The sequence below is a fragment of the Morus notabilis genome, unplaced genomic scaffold, assembly GCF_000414095.1.
Source record: "Morus notabilis unplaced genomic scaffold, ASM41409v2 Scaffold451, whole genome shotgun sequence".
In the NCBI taxonomy this organism is placed as follows: Eukaryota; Viridiplantae; Streptophyta; class Magnoliopsida; order Rosales; family Moraceae; genus Morus; species Morus notabilis.
In genome coordinates this window covers 919,788-936,325 of record NW_010361080.1, presented here as the reverse complement: position 1 = coordinate 936,325, position 16,538 = coordinate 919,788, and the positions used below count along the sequence as shown (strand labels likewise).

Here is a 16,538-nt window from a genome sequence, read left to right as displayed (position 1 = left end):
TATTATTTATTTAATATATTATTACATGTTTTCAAAAATTAAACCACCAAACGCAGTTTCAGTTTTTTTTAAAACTGAAATCAATCTCTAAATAAAACTACCAAACGCATTTTTAGAAATAATTCAAAAATAAAACTAAAAACGTTTTCATTTTCATTTTCGTACAGAAAATAAAAACGTTTTGGAACCAATTCCAAACGCACCCCTTGTATTTTTGAGAAGTCAAATTTGAAATTAATCCTACATTGTGTTTTACTTCGTTCCTCTGGACGAAATTAGTAAACAACATAGGGTAAAACAACCAAATACATATGACCCAATCTAGGATTGGATTTCTCGTAAAATGGAATGAGTAAATATTTTCGTACGCTTTTAACGTGATCAAACTTTCAAATTGTATTAGATTTTTTGCTGTACTAAAATGGCATTAGGTTACGCGTACAATCTTGATTCTTGATTAGAGGCTTCACGTGCATTTGTAAATACTAAATTATAGAAACGTAGGTATGAGTGCAAGCCGGCCACGAACAAAAAATCACAAGAAACGGCTGGAACACGACACACAACTAGATTATGGATTCGTTTTCCCTTAGTTAAGCAACATGCATTGAGGAATTATAAAATAAAGACACTTAACTAAACACAAGAAAATTCAACTATATAACTCCTGATGACGACACCTTTACTTCACAACATAACTCAAGAAACAATTTAATGGGCAACAAAATAAACACCCAAAAACTAAATTATACAACCATTGTTGACTAAACACCTTTACTTCAACTTAAATTAATAATTCCACTATTGAAACAGCTTAGCACTGTGATTGTGAATCTCAACATATAAAGTTTTGTGCTTCCTACTACTTTATTTTGAATTTCCGATCTGAGAGATTTTATCCTCAGCGTTGGGAAGAAAAAAAAAATACTAATACAACAATGTGGGAACTCATTGGATGGTCAAAAATTTTTCAGTATTTTTTCACTTGATACACCGTCTGCAACAAGAATTGAGGTAACTTCCTGCAAGAGAAGAAAGTTTTGACATTACTTCTTGTATCTTAATGGACTTCCAATAAGAAGTGCGTGCATTTTCCGAAATACCAAAATCCAAATGACAAAACGAATAACCATGAAAATAAACAAGGACCCTGCGTTTGCTCTCCTAGACTCCACGAGCACAAACATGCTCATAGTCACAAAGGCATTAGCAAATTTAACAAACAAACCAAAAGGAAATCAATGACAAACCTCTGTCATTTGCTTCTGCCCGCAGAGAACAACCCCTGTGGAGAGAGGGTTAAAACTTTGCTTAGCTCTCCTAAAAGCGGCCTGCAAAAGAAATTACAGAAGTGTTAATTGGTTGTTGTAAGTAAGACGACTAGAAATCTTTAATGCTACGAACATGGCACGGTCACACTCTACCTGCACATAACCGGTTTCACCCTTCCAATCATCTCCTGGTTGTGATAATACTGGCACAATCCTAACACCAGAAGATTCCCAATCTTTAAATCTATCCTGCAAGAGGAGAATCGGAAGCTTCAAAACCATATACAATTAAGACAACAAGAATAGCTGATTTGATGCGAAAATAAATGCTTAACAAACCTGATACGCCATTCTCTGATGATTTCTAGCCCCATAATATAGCCTGACATCAGATCTCTTGCTGGCACTAAATCCTGACTCAATGAGAGACCGGATCGGACTGCATATAAGAATGTCAAGTAGTTAATGAGAAAATTGATAGAAACCAGAAGGAAATTGAAATATAAAGGGAAACTGATAATGGATTGTATTGATAATTCTCTGATGAAATGTTTATAACAAGATAGATGTTGGATTTTCGAGAGATCCAACCCTCTCCCACGAGACTCTCACTCATTGCCTATCTCTCCTCATAACAAACCTTGCCTTTATTCTAACTGAAACTCACAGATCCCCATACATCATACCATAACTTCCCAAAATAACCCTACCGCCAAAAATACCAATTTCTCAGCTCACAACCCACGTGCTCTGCATGCTCACCCTCCACTCACGTGCTTTGCACGTCTAGCATAGGTAAACGTATTGGGGGCTTATCATTACTCCCTGCCCAAAGAGACACCTTGTCCTCAAGGTGGAACTCCAGAAATTGACCGAGGATCAACTCATAAGGCTCCCAAGTGGCTTCAAAAGCAGGCAGCCCCTTCCACATAATGAGAACTTTCAATCCAGAGAGTGCACCCCCTTTAGCCTGACACAGTCCAAGCAACGCCTCGGGAACAACCAGCAGCTCAAATCCTCAGAGAGATTGGAAGGTAAGGGAATGGCAACTGCAACAGGTCCTAGGGACCGACGGAGTTGAGAAACATGAAAGACAGGATGGATGACAGCGCCTTTGGGCAGCTTGTAGCGACTTGGCCGACGCGGTCCAGGACTTTGTAAGGCCCATAGTAGCTGGTAGCATGCTTCTCATTTGGGCGTGAGGCTAGAGACTTGCGCCTACGGGCAAAGCTTGAGATACACCATGTCCCCAATGGCGAATTGGAGTTCCCGTCAGTGGCCATCTGCACTTTTCTTCATTTGTTGTTGCAAACGATGGAACTGGTCCTTTAACTGGTCCAGCACGGCGTCACGGGTTTGCAGTTGCAAGTCCAACCACAAAGCACAATAGGGGCGGCGGATCACGGCCGTAGACAGCGCGAAAAGGGGTGGTCTTGGTGGCGGTGTGGAAAGAGGTGTTATACCAATACTCTGCCCAAGGCAACCAACGCCCACGACCTAGGCTTTGCTGTCGCAAAGCAACGTACGTATGTCTCAACATTGCGATTTACTACCTCCGGCTCCGATTGGCCATCTGTTTGAGGGTGGTATGCGGAGCTATGTTTCAGCGTGCAGCCTTGGAGTTTGAAAAGTCCAAAACTTGCTCATGAACACCTTGTCGCGGTCCGACACAATGGAGTTGGGAATGCCAAGAAGTCGGACCACCTCCTGCACAAAGAGGTCAACAACTGTCTGAGCAAAGTAGGGGTGGCGAAGGCTGATGAAATGTGCGTACTTACTCAAACGATCCATAACAACCAGCACAGTGTCCACCAACTCCGATTTGGGAAGGCCCTTAATAAAGTCCATTGCGATGTCCTCCCACACTTGCTCCGGTATAGACAAAGGCTACAGTAAGCCCCCGGGTTTAAGAGCTTCAAACTTGCATACCACATACTGTTGTATACCCCGCTTCATTCCTTCCCAATAAAAGGTGGAGGAAACGAGCTTGAGGATCTTCAAAAACCCCGAGTGCCCTCCCAATGCCCCATCATGAAGCTCATGTAAGACCACAACCAAGGGAGAAGAACGGGGCAAGGCAAGGCGGTTCTTGTACAGCAACCGCCCATGCACCAAAGTATACCCAGGTTGGGGGGGTGTCTCCTCGCAACAACGCAGCCTTGATGAGATCAAGCTTCGGGCAGCGTCCACCTGGGCGTCCACCTCATCCAATTGTACCGTGCGCGGAATGAATAGGGCCATCAAGGATGCTGCCGACACAGCATGATAGCGCATAAGCCACCTTGTTCCCAAGGCCCGGCTTGTACTCAATGTCAAAGTCATACCCCATCAGTTTGGCGAGCCACTTCTGATGTTCCATGCTGACCAAACGCTGTTCAAGTAAATACTTCAAGCTCCGTTGGTTTGTGCGGACCAGAAATTTGCGCCCCAAAAGATAATGCGGCCATTTTTGCACTGCAAGAACGATGGCCATGAGCTCGCGCTCATATACCGATTTCAACCATGCACGCGAGGACAAAACCTGGCTAGAATAAGCCAACGGCCGCTGGTCCTGCATCAACACCACCCCAATGCCATGCCCCGATGCGTCAGATTCAACCACAAATAGCTTTGTAAAGTCCGGCAAAGCGAACACGGGAACCGTCGTCATGGGCCGTCTTGAGTTTGTTGAATGCCTCCTCCGCGTCCGCATTCCAACAAAAATTATCTTTCTTAAGCTGCTAAGTTAGAGGCCATGCAATCGACCCATAACCTGCAACAAATCGCCAGTAATACCCCGTAAGGCCCAAGAATCCCCGCAATTCCCGAATAGACTGAGGCACCGGCCAATTAACCATAGCCGCGATCTTAGAATCATCCGCAGCCACTCCCACCTCCGAGATGATATGGCCAAGATATTCAAGCTTCGATCGGCCGAATTGACGTGCTTGTTTGGAACCATTTTTTAAAATGATTTTCACGTATTTCGAGAAGCAAAAAATGAAAATGAAAACAAAACGACATTTATTTAGCAAATATTTTGAAAATGAAAACGAAAACAAAAACAGTGAGAATGGATTTTGTGAAGGAATTAGAAAACGGTTGAAAGTTGTTTTCACTTTCTGTTTTCATTTTTTAGTACTTATCAACAATATTATAATATATTAATTAATATACACGATTTCATTTTTATTATACTCAAAACAATCTCTTAAAATATTAACCAAACGCAGTTTCAGAATCGGTCTCATAATGATCCTCAAAACAATCTCATTTTTACTTTTTAGTGAAAATAAAATTATTTTGGAACCAATTTTAAACGCACCCGACATTTCCCCCTGATTGTCAGCGAGGATGCGGAGGACAGTACCCAAACGCTCCCCACGTTCTTCCATCAAACGACTATACACGAGGATGTCATAAAAAATAGAAAAAAAAAGCACAAACTTTTGCAGCTGCTCCTTGAATATCTCGTTCATTAAGGCTTGAAATGTCACGGGGGCGTTGGTTAGCCCAAAAGGCATAACCAAGAACTCGAAATGGCCATCATGCGTTTGAAACACGGTCTTGGGAACATCCTCCGGACGCACACGGATCTTATGGTAACCCTACTTAAGGTCTAGTTTGGAAAACACTCGTGATCCATGCAACTCGTCCAGCAACTCGTCAATCATCGGAATAGGGAACTTGTCTGGAACGGTAACCTTATTCAGTGCATGATAGTCAACGCAGAACCGCCAACTCTCATCTTTCTTCCTCACCATGCTCAGCTGGATGATTCCCGCTCCTAGCATTTCTTTCACCAACTTCTCTATCTCCGCCTTCTGAATTTGGGGATAACGATAAGGCTGAACATTGACCGGGCTATTCCCGGTTACAGAGTGATGTCGTGGGCGTGGACGTGGGCGTGGGCCCGAGGTAGCCTTTTCGACCACTCAAACACCTGATTGTAACAACTCAACACAGCTTCAATGGACTTGGAAGTCTCCTCGTCTACACTAGTCTCCACCACCGAGATGGTCCCAAGCTCGAGTAACAACCCCTCCCCTTGGTCTTTAAAGGCTTTAACCAGAGCCTTTAGAGAAACCTGGGACTTGCACAACGTCGGATCCCCCTGTAATATAACAAATACACCCCATTTCATTGTCAAGGTTCGCCAGTTGACTTGCATTCCCCCCAAGGTCTCCAACCACTCCATGCCCAAGATAACATCGGCACTGCCCAGCTCTAGGGCTAGGAAATCCTCAACCACATCTATGTTTTGAAGGCTGAGCACCACCCCCTTACACATCCCCTCGCCCTGCACCGTTAGTCCCGTTCCCATCAACAACGCATAGCCGCTAGTCCGCACCATCGGAATTGCCAACTTTTCCACCAATTCCACCGAGATGAAATTGTGTCACCCCACAATCCACCAACACCACCACTTCATGCTGGGCAATCCTACCCTTGACCATCATTTTGGGTGAAGTCAACCCCACCACCAAGTTTATTGGGAGTTCCACCATCTCCCCTACCTTCGGTCCAGCATCACACTCCCCTTCTTCGGGGGTCTCTTGTTCCAGTACCCCCAAGTCATCGTTCACCACCAGAACATGGAGCTCCCTATTTTTGCAACAGTGCCCACACGGTATATTTCTCATCGCACCTAAAACATATTCCCTTCTAGCTTGAAGTTCAGCATCAGTCAAACGCTTGAAAGTACAGTTAGGTTTTTGACCTGTAGGTTTGGCGTTGGTCGGCGTTGCCTTTGGGACTGAAGGGAGCTACCCCGAGTTACTGTGGCTGAAACTGTACCCCAACTGCGTGGCTCACGACCCCACTGAATTAGGCCTGGCCCCTTTGAAAAGAGAATTTCGGTCTTCCACTCTTTAAACGAACTCCATTATGCGGCCCAGCTCACTGGGTTTCATCATGCGGACCTCGGCTCGGATCTCGGGCTTAAGCCCAATAATGAAATTGCTCTCCAACACGTGCTCCGGCACATCCTCCGGCGTGGCCAGGATCTCAAAACTCTGGCGATATTCCCAAACAGTGTCCTCTTGCTTCAGGGCCAAGAACTTCTCACATGCAGATCCCTCTTGCGTGAGACGGAAACGGTCAAGTAAGTGCGACTTGAGCTCAGCCCAGCTCCGTATCTGCCGCCGCCCGTCCTCCCACTGGAACCAAGCCAAGGCCTCACCGTCCATGCTAATCGTCACTGCCTCAGTTTCTCGGCTCCGTGAGACGATTAAGTGCAAAATCAACTCGGCAGACCCACCCCTCCGAGTTGTCTCCGTCGAAGATTGGCATTTCCATTCGCTGAGCTCGCGGGTCGACCCAACCGTTCTCCTCCTTTGCCAACTCGCGGGTTCCCCCAGGGTGTTTGCCCGCCCACTTCAGTCGCCGCCGATTGTTGCGAAGAAGATTTTGGGAAGATCGCCTTCCCGAATCGCACCGAAAATGGACCTGGTTTCGCCAATTCCTCCAACCGCTTGACCGCCTAGTCCATCTTCTCCAGTAGCGCCAGCTTCTCCAGTATGGACCGCACGCTTTTCTCCAGCACCGAAAGCTTCTGCAAGTCCCCTTTCACCGACTCCAGTTCCTCCGCCATGGCTGCTACTTGAGGCTCCATCTTACTTCTGGGCATGCCCAAGACAAAGGTGCTCTGATACCAGATGATAGAAACCAGAAGGAAATCGAAATAGAAAGGAAAACTGATAATGTATTGTATTGATAATTTCTCTAATAAAATGGAAATAACAAGATAGATGTTGGATTTCGAGAGATCCAACCCTCTCCCACGAGACTCTCACTCATTGCCTACCTCTCCTCATAACAAACCTTCCCTCTATTCTAACTGAGACTCGCAGATCCCCATACATCATACCATATCTTCCCAAAATAACCCTACCGCCAAAAATACCAAACTCTCAACTCACAACCCACGTGCTCTGCACGCTCACCCTCCACTCACGTGCTTTGCACGTCTAGCATAGGTAAAACGTATTGGGGGCTTATCAAAAATCTATACACAGAAAAATGAAAAACACGCATCAAATTGGATTTGACAATATTGCAATTGATAGACGGAGCTAACTACGAATGAATTGAGTAAGTTTACACTGAGCTACCATTAGTAGAAGTTCTAGACTAGAATGAATCCATCTGTTTCTGTTTTTAAGAACTCATTGGCACAGGATTAGGATTTCGAAGAGAGCAAATTACGTGCAAAATGAGGAAACGAAAGTGCATGTTTCCTTTAATTTGAAAACAAAAGAGAACTAATTCAATGTGTCAATTTGAAGATACGATTGTTGTTAACAAGCAAGAATAAAAGCATGTCAAACTGAAAATATGATCGTTGTTAACAAGCAACAATCAAAGCAATCTTTCCTTCTCTTTCCAGGTGGGATGGGGGTTCTTTTCAATAACATGAAAACCACCAAATTCACCAGTCGTTTTTAATAACCCAGAAAAATAGCATGTTTTGGAAGAGAATCTAAAGAGGTGTTGCCACCAGTACTGTAAAAAGAAGGAAAACCTAATCCAATCCCAACATTGAAGGCAAAATTAAGAAAACGTCCAAAAAAACCTAAAGAGCACAGACAATTAATTGCGTTAGGTAATAAGGAATCTATTTCATTCGAGACCTAATAATAAGCATCGGCTGCGGATTAACCAAATTAAAAGACATTGACTTCAAAGTTTAGACGCACTGCTATGCCTAAAAGCTTCAAACTTTGTCCTCATTTGAATGCTTAGAAGTCATCCAACAAAACAACAATGTTTCCCCAGGGTCTACTTAAGAGAACCAACATGAAGTACATTCAATCAAAGAAGTCGATAAAGAACATGAAAACATTGAAAACTCATTGCATGAAACAAAGAAATACGAGCTAATCAGAAACTACTAATACCCATGCTAATAACAAAGTGAAGCAAAGAAGTCAGGTTCCTGAATTGCACTAAAATAACATTGGTTGATATAATCTCTGTACTGAATCCAATTAGTCGAAAATGCGATAGCAGATAAGAGAAACGAAGTCAGTCGCGAAACTAATAAACCTAAACAAGCTCGGAAAAGTTTGCAGCCATTTCTTTTTCTTCTTTCCTCTGAACCCAGCCAGATAGAGAAGAAATAGATTTCAATTAAACCCGAGCATTTCGGAAAGCATTTGCCTTTACCATACTTGCGACCAATTCCAAAGTTAAGCAATTCGCAATTTCTAGAATGACTCCTAAATCCATCTAATCTAGACCTTAATTCAGAAACAAAGATAGGCCGCAGAATTACGAAAGAAAGCAAGAAGAAAAACCTAATTCCAGATCCGGTTGCGAAGATAAGAACCGTGGGGAACTCCTCCGGCGGCTGAATTCGATCAACATCAAAGCCATTCCCCATGACAGGGCCCAGCTCCACGACGTCCCCTCTCTTGAGGCCGCAGAGGATCTCCGCCGAGGATCCGGCCACGCTCTTCACCAAGAACTCAAACACTCCCTTCCCGGCCGCTAGCGACGGTGGCGACGCGATCGCTAGGAACGACGGCTTCTCGGAGTCGGGGACCTTGAGCTGGAGGTACTGGCCGGCGCGGTTGTGGGAGGCGGCGAGGTCGGGGGAGTCGGAGAGGTCGACAGTCACATGGAAGAGGGACTTGGCGGCGGGCTCGACAAAGGAGAGAGGGGCGGGAGTCCAGACAGCGATGTCCTGGCGGAGTGCGGCGGCGGCGACAGCGAGGCGGCGCCGGTGGTGATGGTAGGATTGGCGGTGGTGGAGGGTCAGGTGGCGCGGGATAGACATGGGAGGGAGGAGGGGGCTAGGGTGCGCATGGGTGCGCAGGGGAAGAGGGGCTGGTGAGAGGGCAATTGATGACATCTTTTTTATGTTGATGGGGTTTTTTAACTTTTAAGACGGCCGAGTCTTCGAGAAAGTTTGGGCTTTGGCGCAAATGGCGGCGGCGAAGACCCGTAAACCGCTGGGGAGTGTGGTCAGATTGTGCTTACTGCTAACAAGCTACTACTGCTCGTGGATTTTGAAAGTCCACGTGGCGCAGTTATGGATGATTATAATCCAGATTTGCTGGAGTAGACGCAGCAGTTTTAGCCGTTGGATGCACATCGTTTGTTGTGTTCTCTCTCACTTTTTTCCTTGTTTCTCTTGTTTTCTCCTTGTTTCTCTTGTTTTCCTTTTCCTTTTTCCTTTATTTGCCTTGGATTACATCGCACGTGCAATCTGTGGTAGCACAGGCTCGGAATGTTTCCCCACCCCAAATACTTGACATTAAGATAAAATAAAAAAAATAAAAAACAAAATACGTATTTACAACTGTTTTTAAAAATGATTTTCACGTATTTTATAAAATAAAAAATAAAAATAAAAGTGAAACGATGTTTATTTAGTAAATATTTTAAAAATAAAAATAAAAACGAAAACAGTAAAAATAATTTTGACGAATAAATTAAAAAATAGTTAAAAATTATTTTTATTTTTTAATACTTATCAATAATATCATAATATATTAATTAATAAATACGATTTTATTTTTCTATTATATAAAAAATAATATCTTAAAAAACCAACCAAACACAATTTTAAAATCAATTCTAAAATTATTCTTAAAATAATTTCATTTTTACTTTTTATTAAAAAAAATCATTTTAAAACTAATTCTAAACGCACCTAAAAATCTAATTAAAAAGATATTTATCTCATTTTTCTAAATTTCAAAAAAACAAAACCTCCGACTCCATGAAGACAAAATTCAGAAAGTATAACTCATAATTTTTCAGCAAAAGGAAAGACTCTCAAAAGAATTTTTTTATAGAATGCAGAATTCTTAAATCGTTCAAAATGCAAAAGTTAAGATAAATCTCGATGATACAAGCTTTTCTATCATCAGGGATGTAAACTTCTACAGGCTTGCGATTGCAAACACTTTGAGAAAGAGTGGCTATTATTTCCAACATTCTCAACCTCTTCAGTTGACAGACTTAAATTTTTAATTCAAGTTAAAATGTAATTTTATAAGAGAACTTATTCCTGTAATAAAAAAAATTAAATGACTTCTTATAAAAAAATTTAATTGTAATAAAATTAAAATTAAAAACTCAAATTAATAAAATGAATGAAGCTTTAATTTTATTCAAAAACACCATATTTCCACTCCTGCTACTTCAATTATCATTCCACCGACTTAGCCCAGAAACAAAAATGGCATCCATATAGCTATATAATTAACAAAAGGGTGGTTAAATCAGCGCATCCAATACACGGAAATAACAAAAGCAAAAATATACATGCCGTCTTTCTCTTTCCCCTTATTGACGAAAAAAACAAAAACAGGAAAGGAAGGGGAGCAAAAAGTTGGATCCAATTATCCATTTCTGAAAAACACCACTCCTCACATAAGGCTTAAGAAGGGAAATTGTAAATTCTCAATAAACATCTGTCCTCGAAAAAAAAAAATAATGAAATCCTGTTTGCCGGCATTGCCAGCAGGCTCCTGAATTATTGATTTTTCGCAACTATCGAGAGAAGGGAACAGATTAGAACTTAGAAGGACATGGCTTAGGCAGCAGATTCCTTGGCAATCTTCTCAGCCTTTGCAATAACCTCCTCGATACCTCCAACCATGTAGAACGACTGTTCTGAAAGGTCGTCGTATTTACCATCCAAAACACCCTGTCAAGACCATAAAAATAAAAATGTGAATCATCAAAGGGTACCAAAATACAACTGCAAGTATTGTTCGAAAACATGTATCAAGTATTTGTTCAAATATCTAGCTATAAAAACATGGGTATGAATCAGTCACAAGAAGCCGCCAAGAATTAAAAAACAGAATCCCGCAAATGAGGAGAAGAGACCCAAGAGGACCAAATGCTTATGGTTAAAGGTCAAGACTGACATAGGATATGAATCTGCTCAAAGACTGATAGGTTTAGTTATCTTAGAGGAGACATACAGCTTTTTGAGATCTACAAGCTGCACGGATCAAATGACGTCCTACTAAAAGCTAGGTGAAGTAAAATAATTTTCTCTCATGCTATTTGGTAGAAGAGAAAGAAAAGTGAAAAGAAAATGTCAAATTTAAGACATTTTACAATAATACCTCAATACAAATAAAAATATGATGAATGGTGAAGGTTAAAATTGTTATTTTACATCTCATTTTTTTGTCAAACTTTTTCCCTCCTCTTTTCTTTCCAAAGTTAGAAGGATTAAAAATTAGTGAGCCCCATGGATTTTCATTTTCCTTCCTCATTTCCTCTCTACCAAACAACCTAAAATTCCATTTTCCTCAACAAAATCCTTCCTCTATTTTCTTTCCTCTCTCTCTTCCACCCTAAATGTCTAGGTGCTCAAATTTATGATGGTTACAAGCAAGATAAATTGACACTTAAAAGCAAGATCATTTAAACACGTTGAGCTACTGGCATTGCTAAAAGTAATATATTATCCAACGGAAATGGATGTCCACAGTGAATTTTCCTCAAAATACTGTGACGACAAGGTAAATCCATGATAACATAATGGGAAAATTTAAGTAAAATTTTAAAAAACAAAATAAAAAGGCTCTGCAGCAGTGCATAAAGTTATTACGAAAGCAGGACAAACATACAGAGAACCACGTATGAATAGAAGGGTTTACCTGGAAGCTGGCAATGCTCTCATTCAACTCGACGTACTTTCCAGGAGCACCCGTGAATACTTCTGCAACATGGAAAGGCTGGCTCAAGAACCGTTGAATTTTACGAGCGCGCGCCACGGTCAACTTGTCATCTTCACTGAGCTCATCCATTCCCAAAATAGCAATGATATCTTGCAGATTCTTGTAGTTCTGGAGAACCTTCTGGACACCACGAGCAGTGCCGTAGTGTCCCTCACCCAAAATGTGGGGAGAAAGCATTCTAGATGTAGAATCAAGAGGGTCGACAGCAGGATAGATACCAAGCTCAGAGATCTGTCAAGTTGAAAACAAGAAGAGTGAGCATATTAAAAGAGGGAATTGGAAATTTTGTTCCAAAATAACACCAAGAAAGGAAGGGAGCAACCTGTCGGGACAACACAGTTGTGGCGTCCAAGTGAGCGAAGGTAGTAGCAGGAGCAGGATCAGTCAAGTCATCAGCAGGCACATAAATAGCTTGCACGGACGTAATAGAACCCTTTTTGGTGGTTGTGATACGTTCTTGCAGGCCTCCAAGATCAGTAGCCAAAGTTGGTTGGTAACCAACAGCAGATGGGATACGTCCAAGCAAAGCAGACACCTCAGAGTTAGCCTGCAGAGAGCAGGGGAAAAAAAATGAGATGACCACCATTAGTAATTGCAAGACCCAAAAGATGGGAAGGAAACATTTGATTGCTGGACAAGTCTATCTACCTGGGTGAATCTGAAAATATTGTCAATGAAGAGAAGCACATCTTGCCCTTCAGCATCACGGAAGTGCTCAGCGACAGTCAGCCCAGTAAGTCCAACACGGGCACGAGCACCCGGGGGCTCATTCATTTGACCGTACACTAGAGCGCATTTGCTTTCACTCTAAAATAATGTAACCAGTCAATTTATAACTCTAATAAACACATTGGATTCTTTATGAGCCTTTCAGGGAAAAAAAAAATAAAAAAACATGGAACTGAATTGTATGACCTGCTTGTCACCTAGCTTAATGACACCACTCTCAATCATTTCCCTATACAAGTCGTTACCCTCACGAGTTCGTTCACCAACACCAGCAAACACAGAGAAACCACCTGATCAAAGAAAAAAGGGAAGTTCTCAACAAACAAACATGTTAATAAAATTAAAACCGGAGCAATTTATATCATGTTTAGTATATGGGTTTTGCTACAGGGCAAACTCATAGTTTTTCTCTGCAGTATTTTTCTCTCACAAAAAATTTGAATTTCAAAAGTCATAATCAAGAACCATGGTTTAAACCCATACACCAAACGGGAAGTTGGAGCGAGCCTCAAAACTAACCATGTGCTTTGGCAACATTGTTGATGAGTTCCATAATAAGCACAGTTTTACCTACACCAGCACCACCGAAAAGACCAATCTTTCCTCCTCTTTGGTATGGTGCAAGAAGGTCAACGACCTGTACATAAAAGAAAAATAAATAAACAGTGTACATTGTATACTATATGGCCTTTAAATAATTCTTTTTCAAAAAAAGGACAGATGCGTAACTGCAAACAATGTTTTTACAAGGGTAATTCAATAGGGAAAAATAATAAACCTTAATTCCAGTAACAAGGATCTGTTGTTCAGTTGCTTGCTCAACGAAAGAAGGGGCTTCTCTGTGAATGGGCAGATAGTGGTCGGTTTCTGTAGTAGTGACAAAACAATTATTACTGGATGTTGAATTTGAATATCTAAACAGAAAACCATTTTTAATTTAACAGATATTTCACACTGTCTAGATTACTTACTGAGGTCGCCTTTCTCATCGATAGGCTCCCCAATAACATTGATGATACGACCAAGGGTAGCCCTACCGACAGGAACCTGAAGGGAATATACAAGATATATTGTGACTAAACAAATACACAACAATCATACCAAACAAGTATAAAATTATCGATAACCAATGGCATAACCAATTTAAAAAAACGAATAAAAAACCCCACAGGCGCCCATGGAAATGTAAACCACCCCTCTTGAGAAATAAATGTTTGATATTTATCTTCAAGCTCAATTGACTATTTTTTTCCCAATCGGAGAAATCTAAATACAATGAATTAGAGATTCCTTTTCCCACATTTTTCCGGAAACCAAACAGAAAAGAACATAGACATCCAGATCCATACATAAAGCAGGATCTCCAAAATCACCATTACTCAACAAAACCCTACTCATTTCCATCCACTCAAACAAATAAAAAAGCAACATCATTTTGCACCAAAATCGACAAAATGCAAGTCGAAAAACGAATCAAAAGCTCAATCAAGAGAACGATTCCGAATTAAAAGTCAAAGCGAGAACTTTACAGTGATAGGCGAGCCTGTGTTGAGCACGCGCTGACCTCGGACGAGCCCTTCGGTACCGTCCATAGCAATGGTTCGCACCATGCTCTCTCCCAAGTGCTGAGCCACCTCGAGCACCAAACGGATCGAGTTGTCCTGCACCTCGAGAGCCGTCAAGATCGGCGGCAAACCCTCGTCAAACCTCACATCGACGACGGCTCCGATAACCTGGCAAACCTGGCCGATCGCGCCGGCACCGGTGAACTCGTCGGTGATCTTCCCACCCTTCGAGGCATCCTTGGGCGGAGCCGGTGGCGCCGGAGATTGCGCCGCCGCGGATGTGGCGTAGTTGGTCACGCGATTGAGGAGGTATCCGGTGGATCGGCGAGCCGGAGAAGGGAAAATCCTAGGGGAAGGGTTTCCGATCGGGGATTTGGACGGTGATCGGCCTACGGACGATCGGAGAAGGGAGGCTAAGAGCCTGCGAGAAGCCATTGTGATAGGGCTTCAAAATGAAATGAGCGAGAGTTTAGTGAGGAGAGAGAGAGACTAGGGTTTGTGGACTTTGTGTGAGGGCTATATGTACTGCTGCGGTGCCCAATTTTTCGAATATTCGTTTTTTTTTTCCTTTTCATTTTACTTTTTACGAGATTTTGGAAATTTGAATGGATGGATCATGATGTGTTGAAAACTACGTCGTTTCAATTTGGATGATTGCTTTTATTTTTTTAGGAAAATAATGATTGTTTTGGCACAACGCACAGGTAGAATTGGTGATTGTTTTTAGACTTGTGATTAAACGGACTTCACTAGGTGAACCAAAAATAGTTGAAATATGTATCTTATAAATAAGGTTGTGAAGGATTTTTGCTTGAATTTTGAGGAACAATAGGAAAAAAAATCATTCCTTGTGTATTTTTTATTGTTTCTTGCACCGATTGGAGGCGATTGACACACGCGACAAAACACCTTCTTCGCCCCTTTTCCGCAATTTAGAGTTTCAACAGGATCCTATTATGGCAAAAGATCGGCGGCCTCTTCCCTTCTGAGTTTCAAATGCTTTCAAGGGGTGGTCCTTTTCTCCCTCGTGATTGGGGTTCCGTACTTGTTTGTCTGGTACTTTAATTGCCGTTAGAGAGGCCTTTTCATGCGTTATTTCAAATGTTATTCTTATATTTTCGACGTTGAGGGACTAATTCTTGTTGGTTTGATCTCTTCGATTTTCTTTAATTTTTATGTCAAAGTTTCTGTGTTTGTAATAAAGGCGCTTTTTTGTTGTTGTTTGATGTTAGTTTTCAATCATTGACTTCTTAGTCCGATTAGAATTTTTTATGTCATGTTGCTTATGCTTCTCTTAATGGGGTTGATGATTGTCCCTTTAGAGCTCGGAAATCTATATCGATGGGAGAGGTTTTTTCAATTAGAGTTTTAAGTGTGCTTTTCATTAGTGTGTCAAGTTTTTCTATCATTTTTGGGTCTCAAGTGTGCATTTATCCTTATGATGGGTCATTAGTATTGTATTGGGTTATATGTTTTTCAGTTTTTGTTTAAATGCAATTTTCTTTTAAAAAAATGTTTCTTACACCGGCACTTCATGAAATAGTCAAACAAAAGAAATAATGCGTGCAAGGAAATAGTCGAGATAGATGAAGGAAGGCTTAACTTATAAATGTGTGTATGTTTTGGTAAGTGGAGGGTTAACAAATATATATATAAATATATATATATAAACGAGTTTTTAATGATTATGTTTTTATAGATGGTGATGACGGGTATTTCTACCAACAAATCAAGTATTTTCAAGCATGAATATTTGTAAGTCTTCAAGCATTTTTGTTAGTTTAATGTCTTTTGTATGCTTTTTATAGGAATTATAAATAAAACTTGGATGATTTTGCATGAAGAAAAGAAGAATATTTGCCCAACTTGTGAATCAATGCCAAGAGGAGGTGAAAGAGGACTTTAAGGCATAAAAGAGGAGGCTTTGGAATGCAAGAAAGCGGGCTACAGCGCGCAAAGGAAAGCGAAGTCAGAATGGGACGCGCGCCCGTACCCGAGCCCGCTGCGCGCCCGCGCCCACATCCAGGGGCGTGCTCGGGCGCGCCCCACATCTAGGCGCGCGCGCCTAGAGCAGGAACGTGCACTGCAGCACGCCCAATGGGCGCTGCAGTGTGCCCAGATGGCAGCCCCGCGCATTGCAGCGCGCCCCAGCCCGCAACAGCGGGATCCTTTTCTGAAAACGCGCGCCGCAGCGCGTTTTCACGCAGGCTGCAGCGCGCGTATGAAGTCCTAGCTCCGAAACTGAGTAGTATAAAAGGAAAGATATGCCATTTGAGAAAGGG

General features: G+C 41.9%; 2 protein-coding genes across 2 annotated transcripts; both read right to left on the bottom strand.

Moving 5' to 3' along the window:
• Window positions 1-695: 695 nt before the first annotated feature.
• LOC21408545 (fruit protein pKIWI502) lies at window positions 696-9,370 on the bottom strand. Its single transcript, XM_010098443.2, has 5 exons — window positions 8,549-9,370; window positions 1,611-1,710; window positions 1,425-1,520; window positions 1,251-1,331; window positions 696-1,022 (listed from the first exon to the last, which is right to left on the bottom strand). Exons 1-5 carry the CDS (start codon window positions 9,103-9,105, stop codon window positions 960-962), a joined length of 897 nt encoding a protein of 298 aa, XP_010096745.2. The 5' UTR covers window positions 9,106-9,370; the 3' UTR covers window positions 696-959.
• Window positions 9,371-10,431: 1,061 nt separating this feature from the next.
• LOC21408544 (ATP synthase subunit beta, mitochondrial) lies at window positions 10,432-14,763 on the bottom strand. Its single transcript, XM_010098442.2, has 9 exons — window positions 14,221-14,763; window positions 13,663-13,738; window positions 13,470-13,558; window positions 13,211-13,328; window positions 12,878-12,981; window positions 12,611-12,769; window positions 12,285-12,509; window positions 11,882-12,193; window positions 10,432-10,911 (listed from the first exon to the last, which is right to left on the bottom strand). Exons 1-9 carry the CDS (start codon window positions 14,689-14,691, stop codon window positions 10,798-10,800), a joined length of 1,668 nt encoding a protein of 555 aa, XP_010096744.1. The 5' UTR covers window positions 14,692-14,763; the 3' UTR covers window positions 10,432-10,797.
• Between the last annotated feature and the right edge of the window lie 1,775 nt (window positions 14,764-16,538).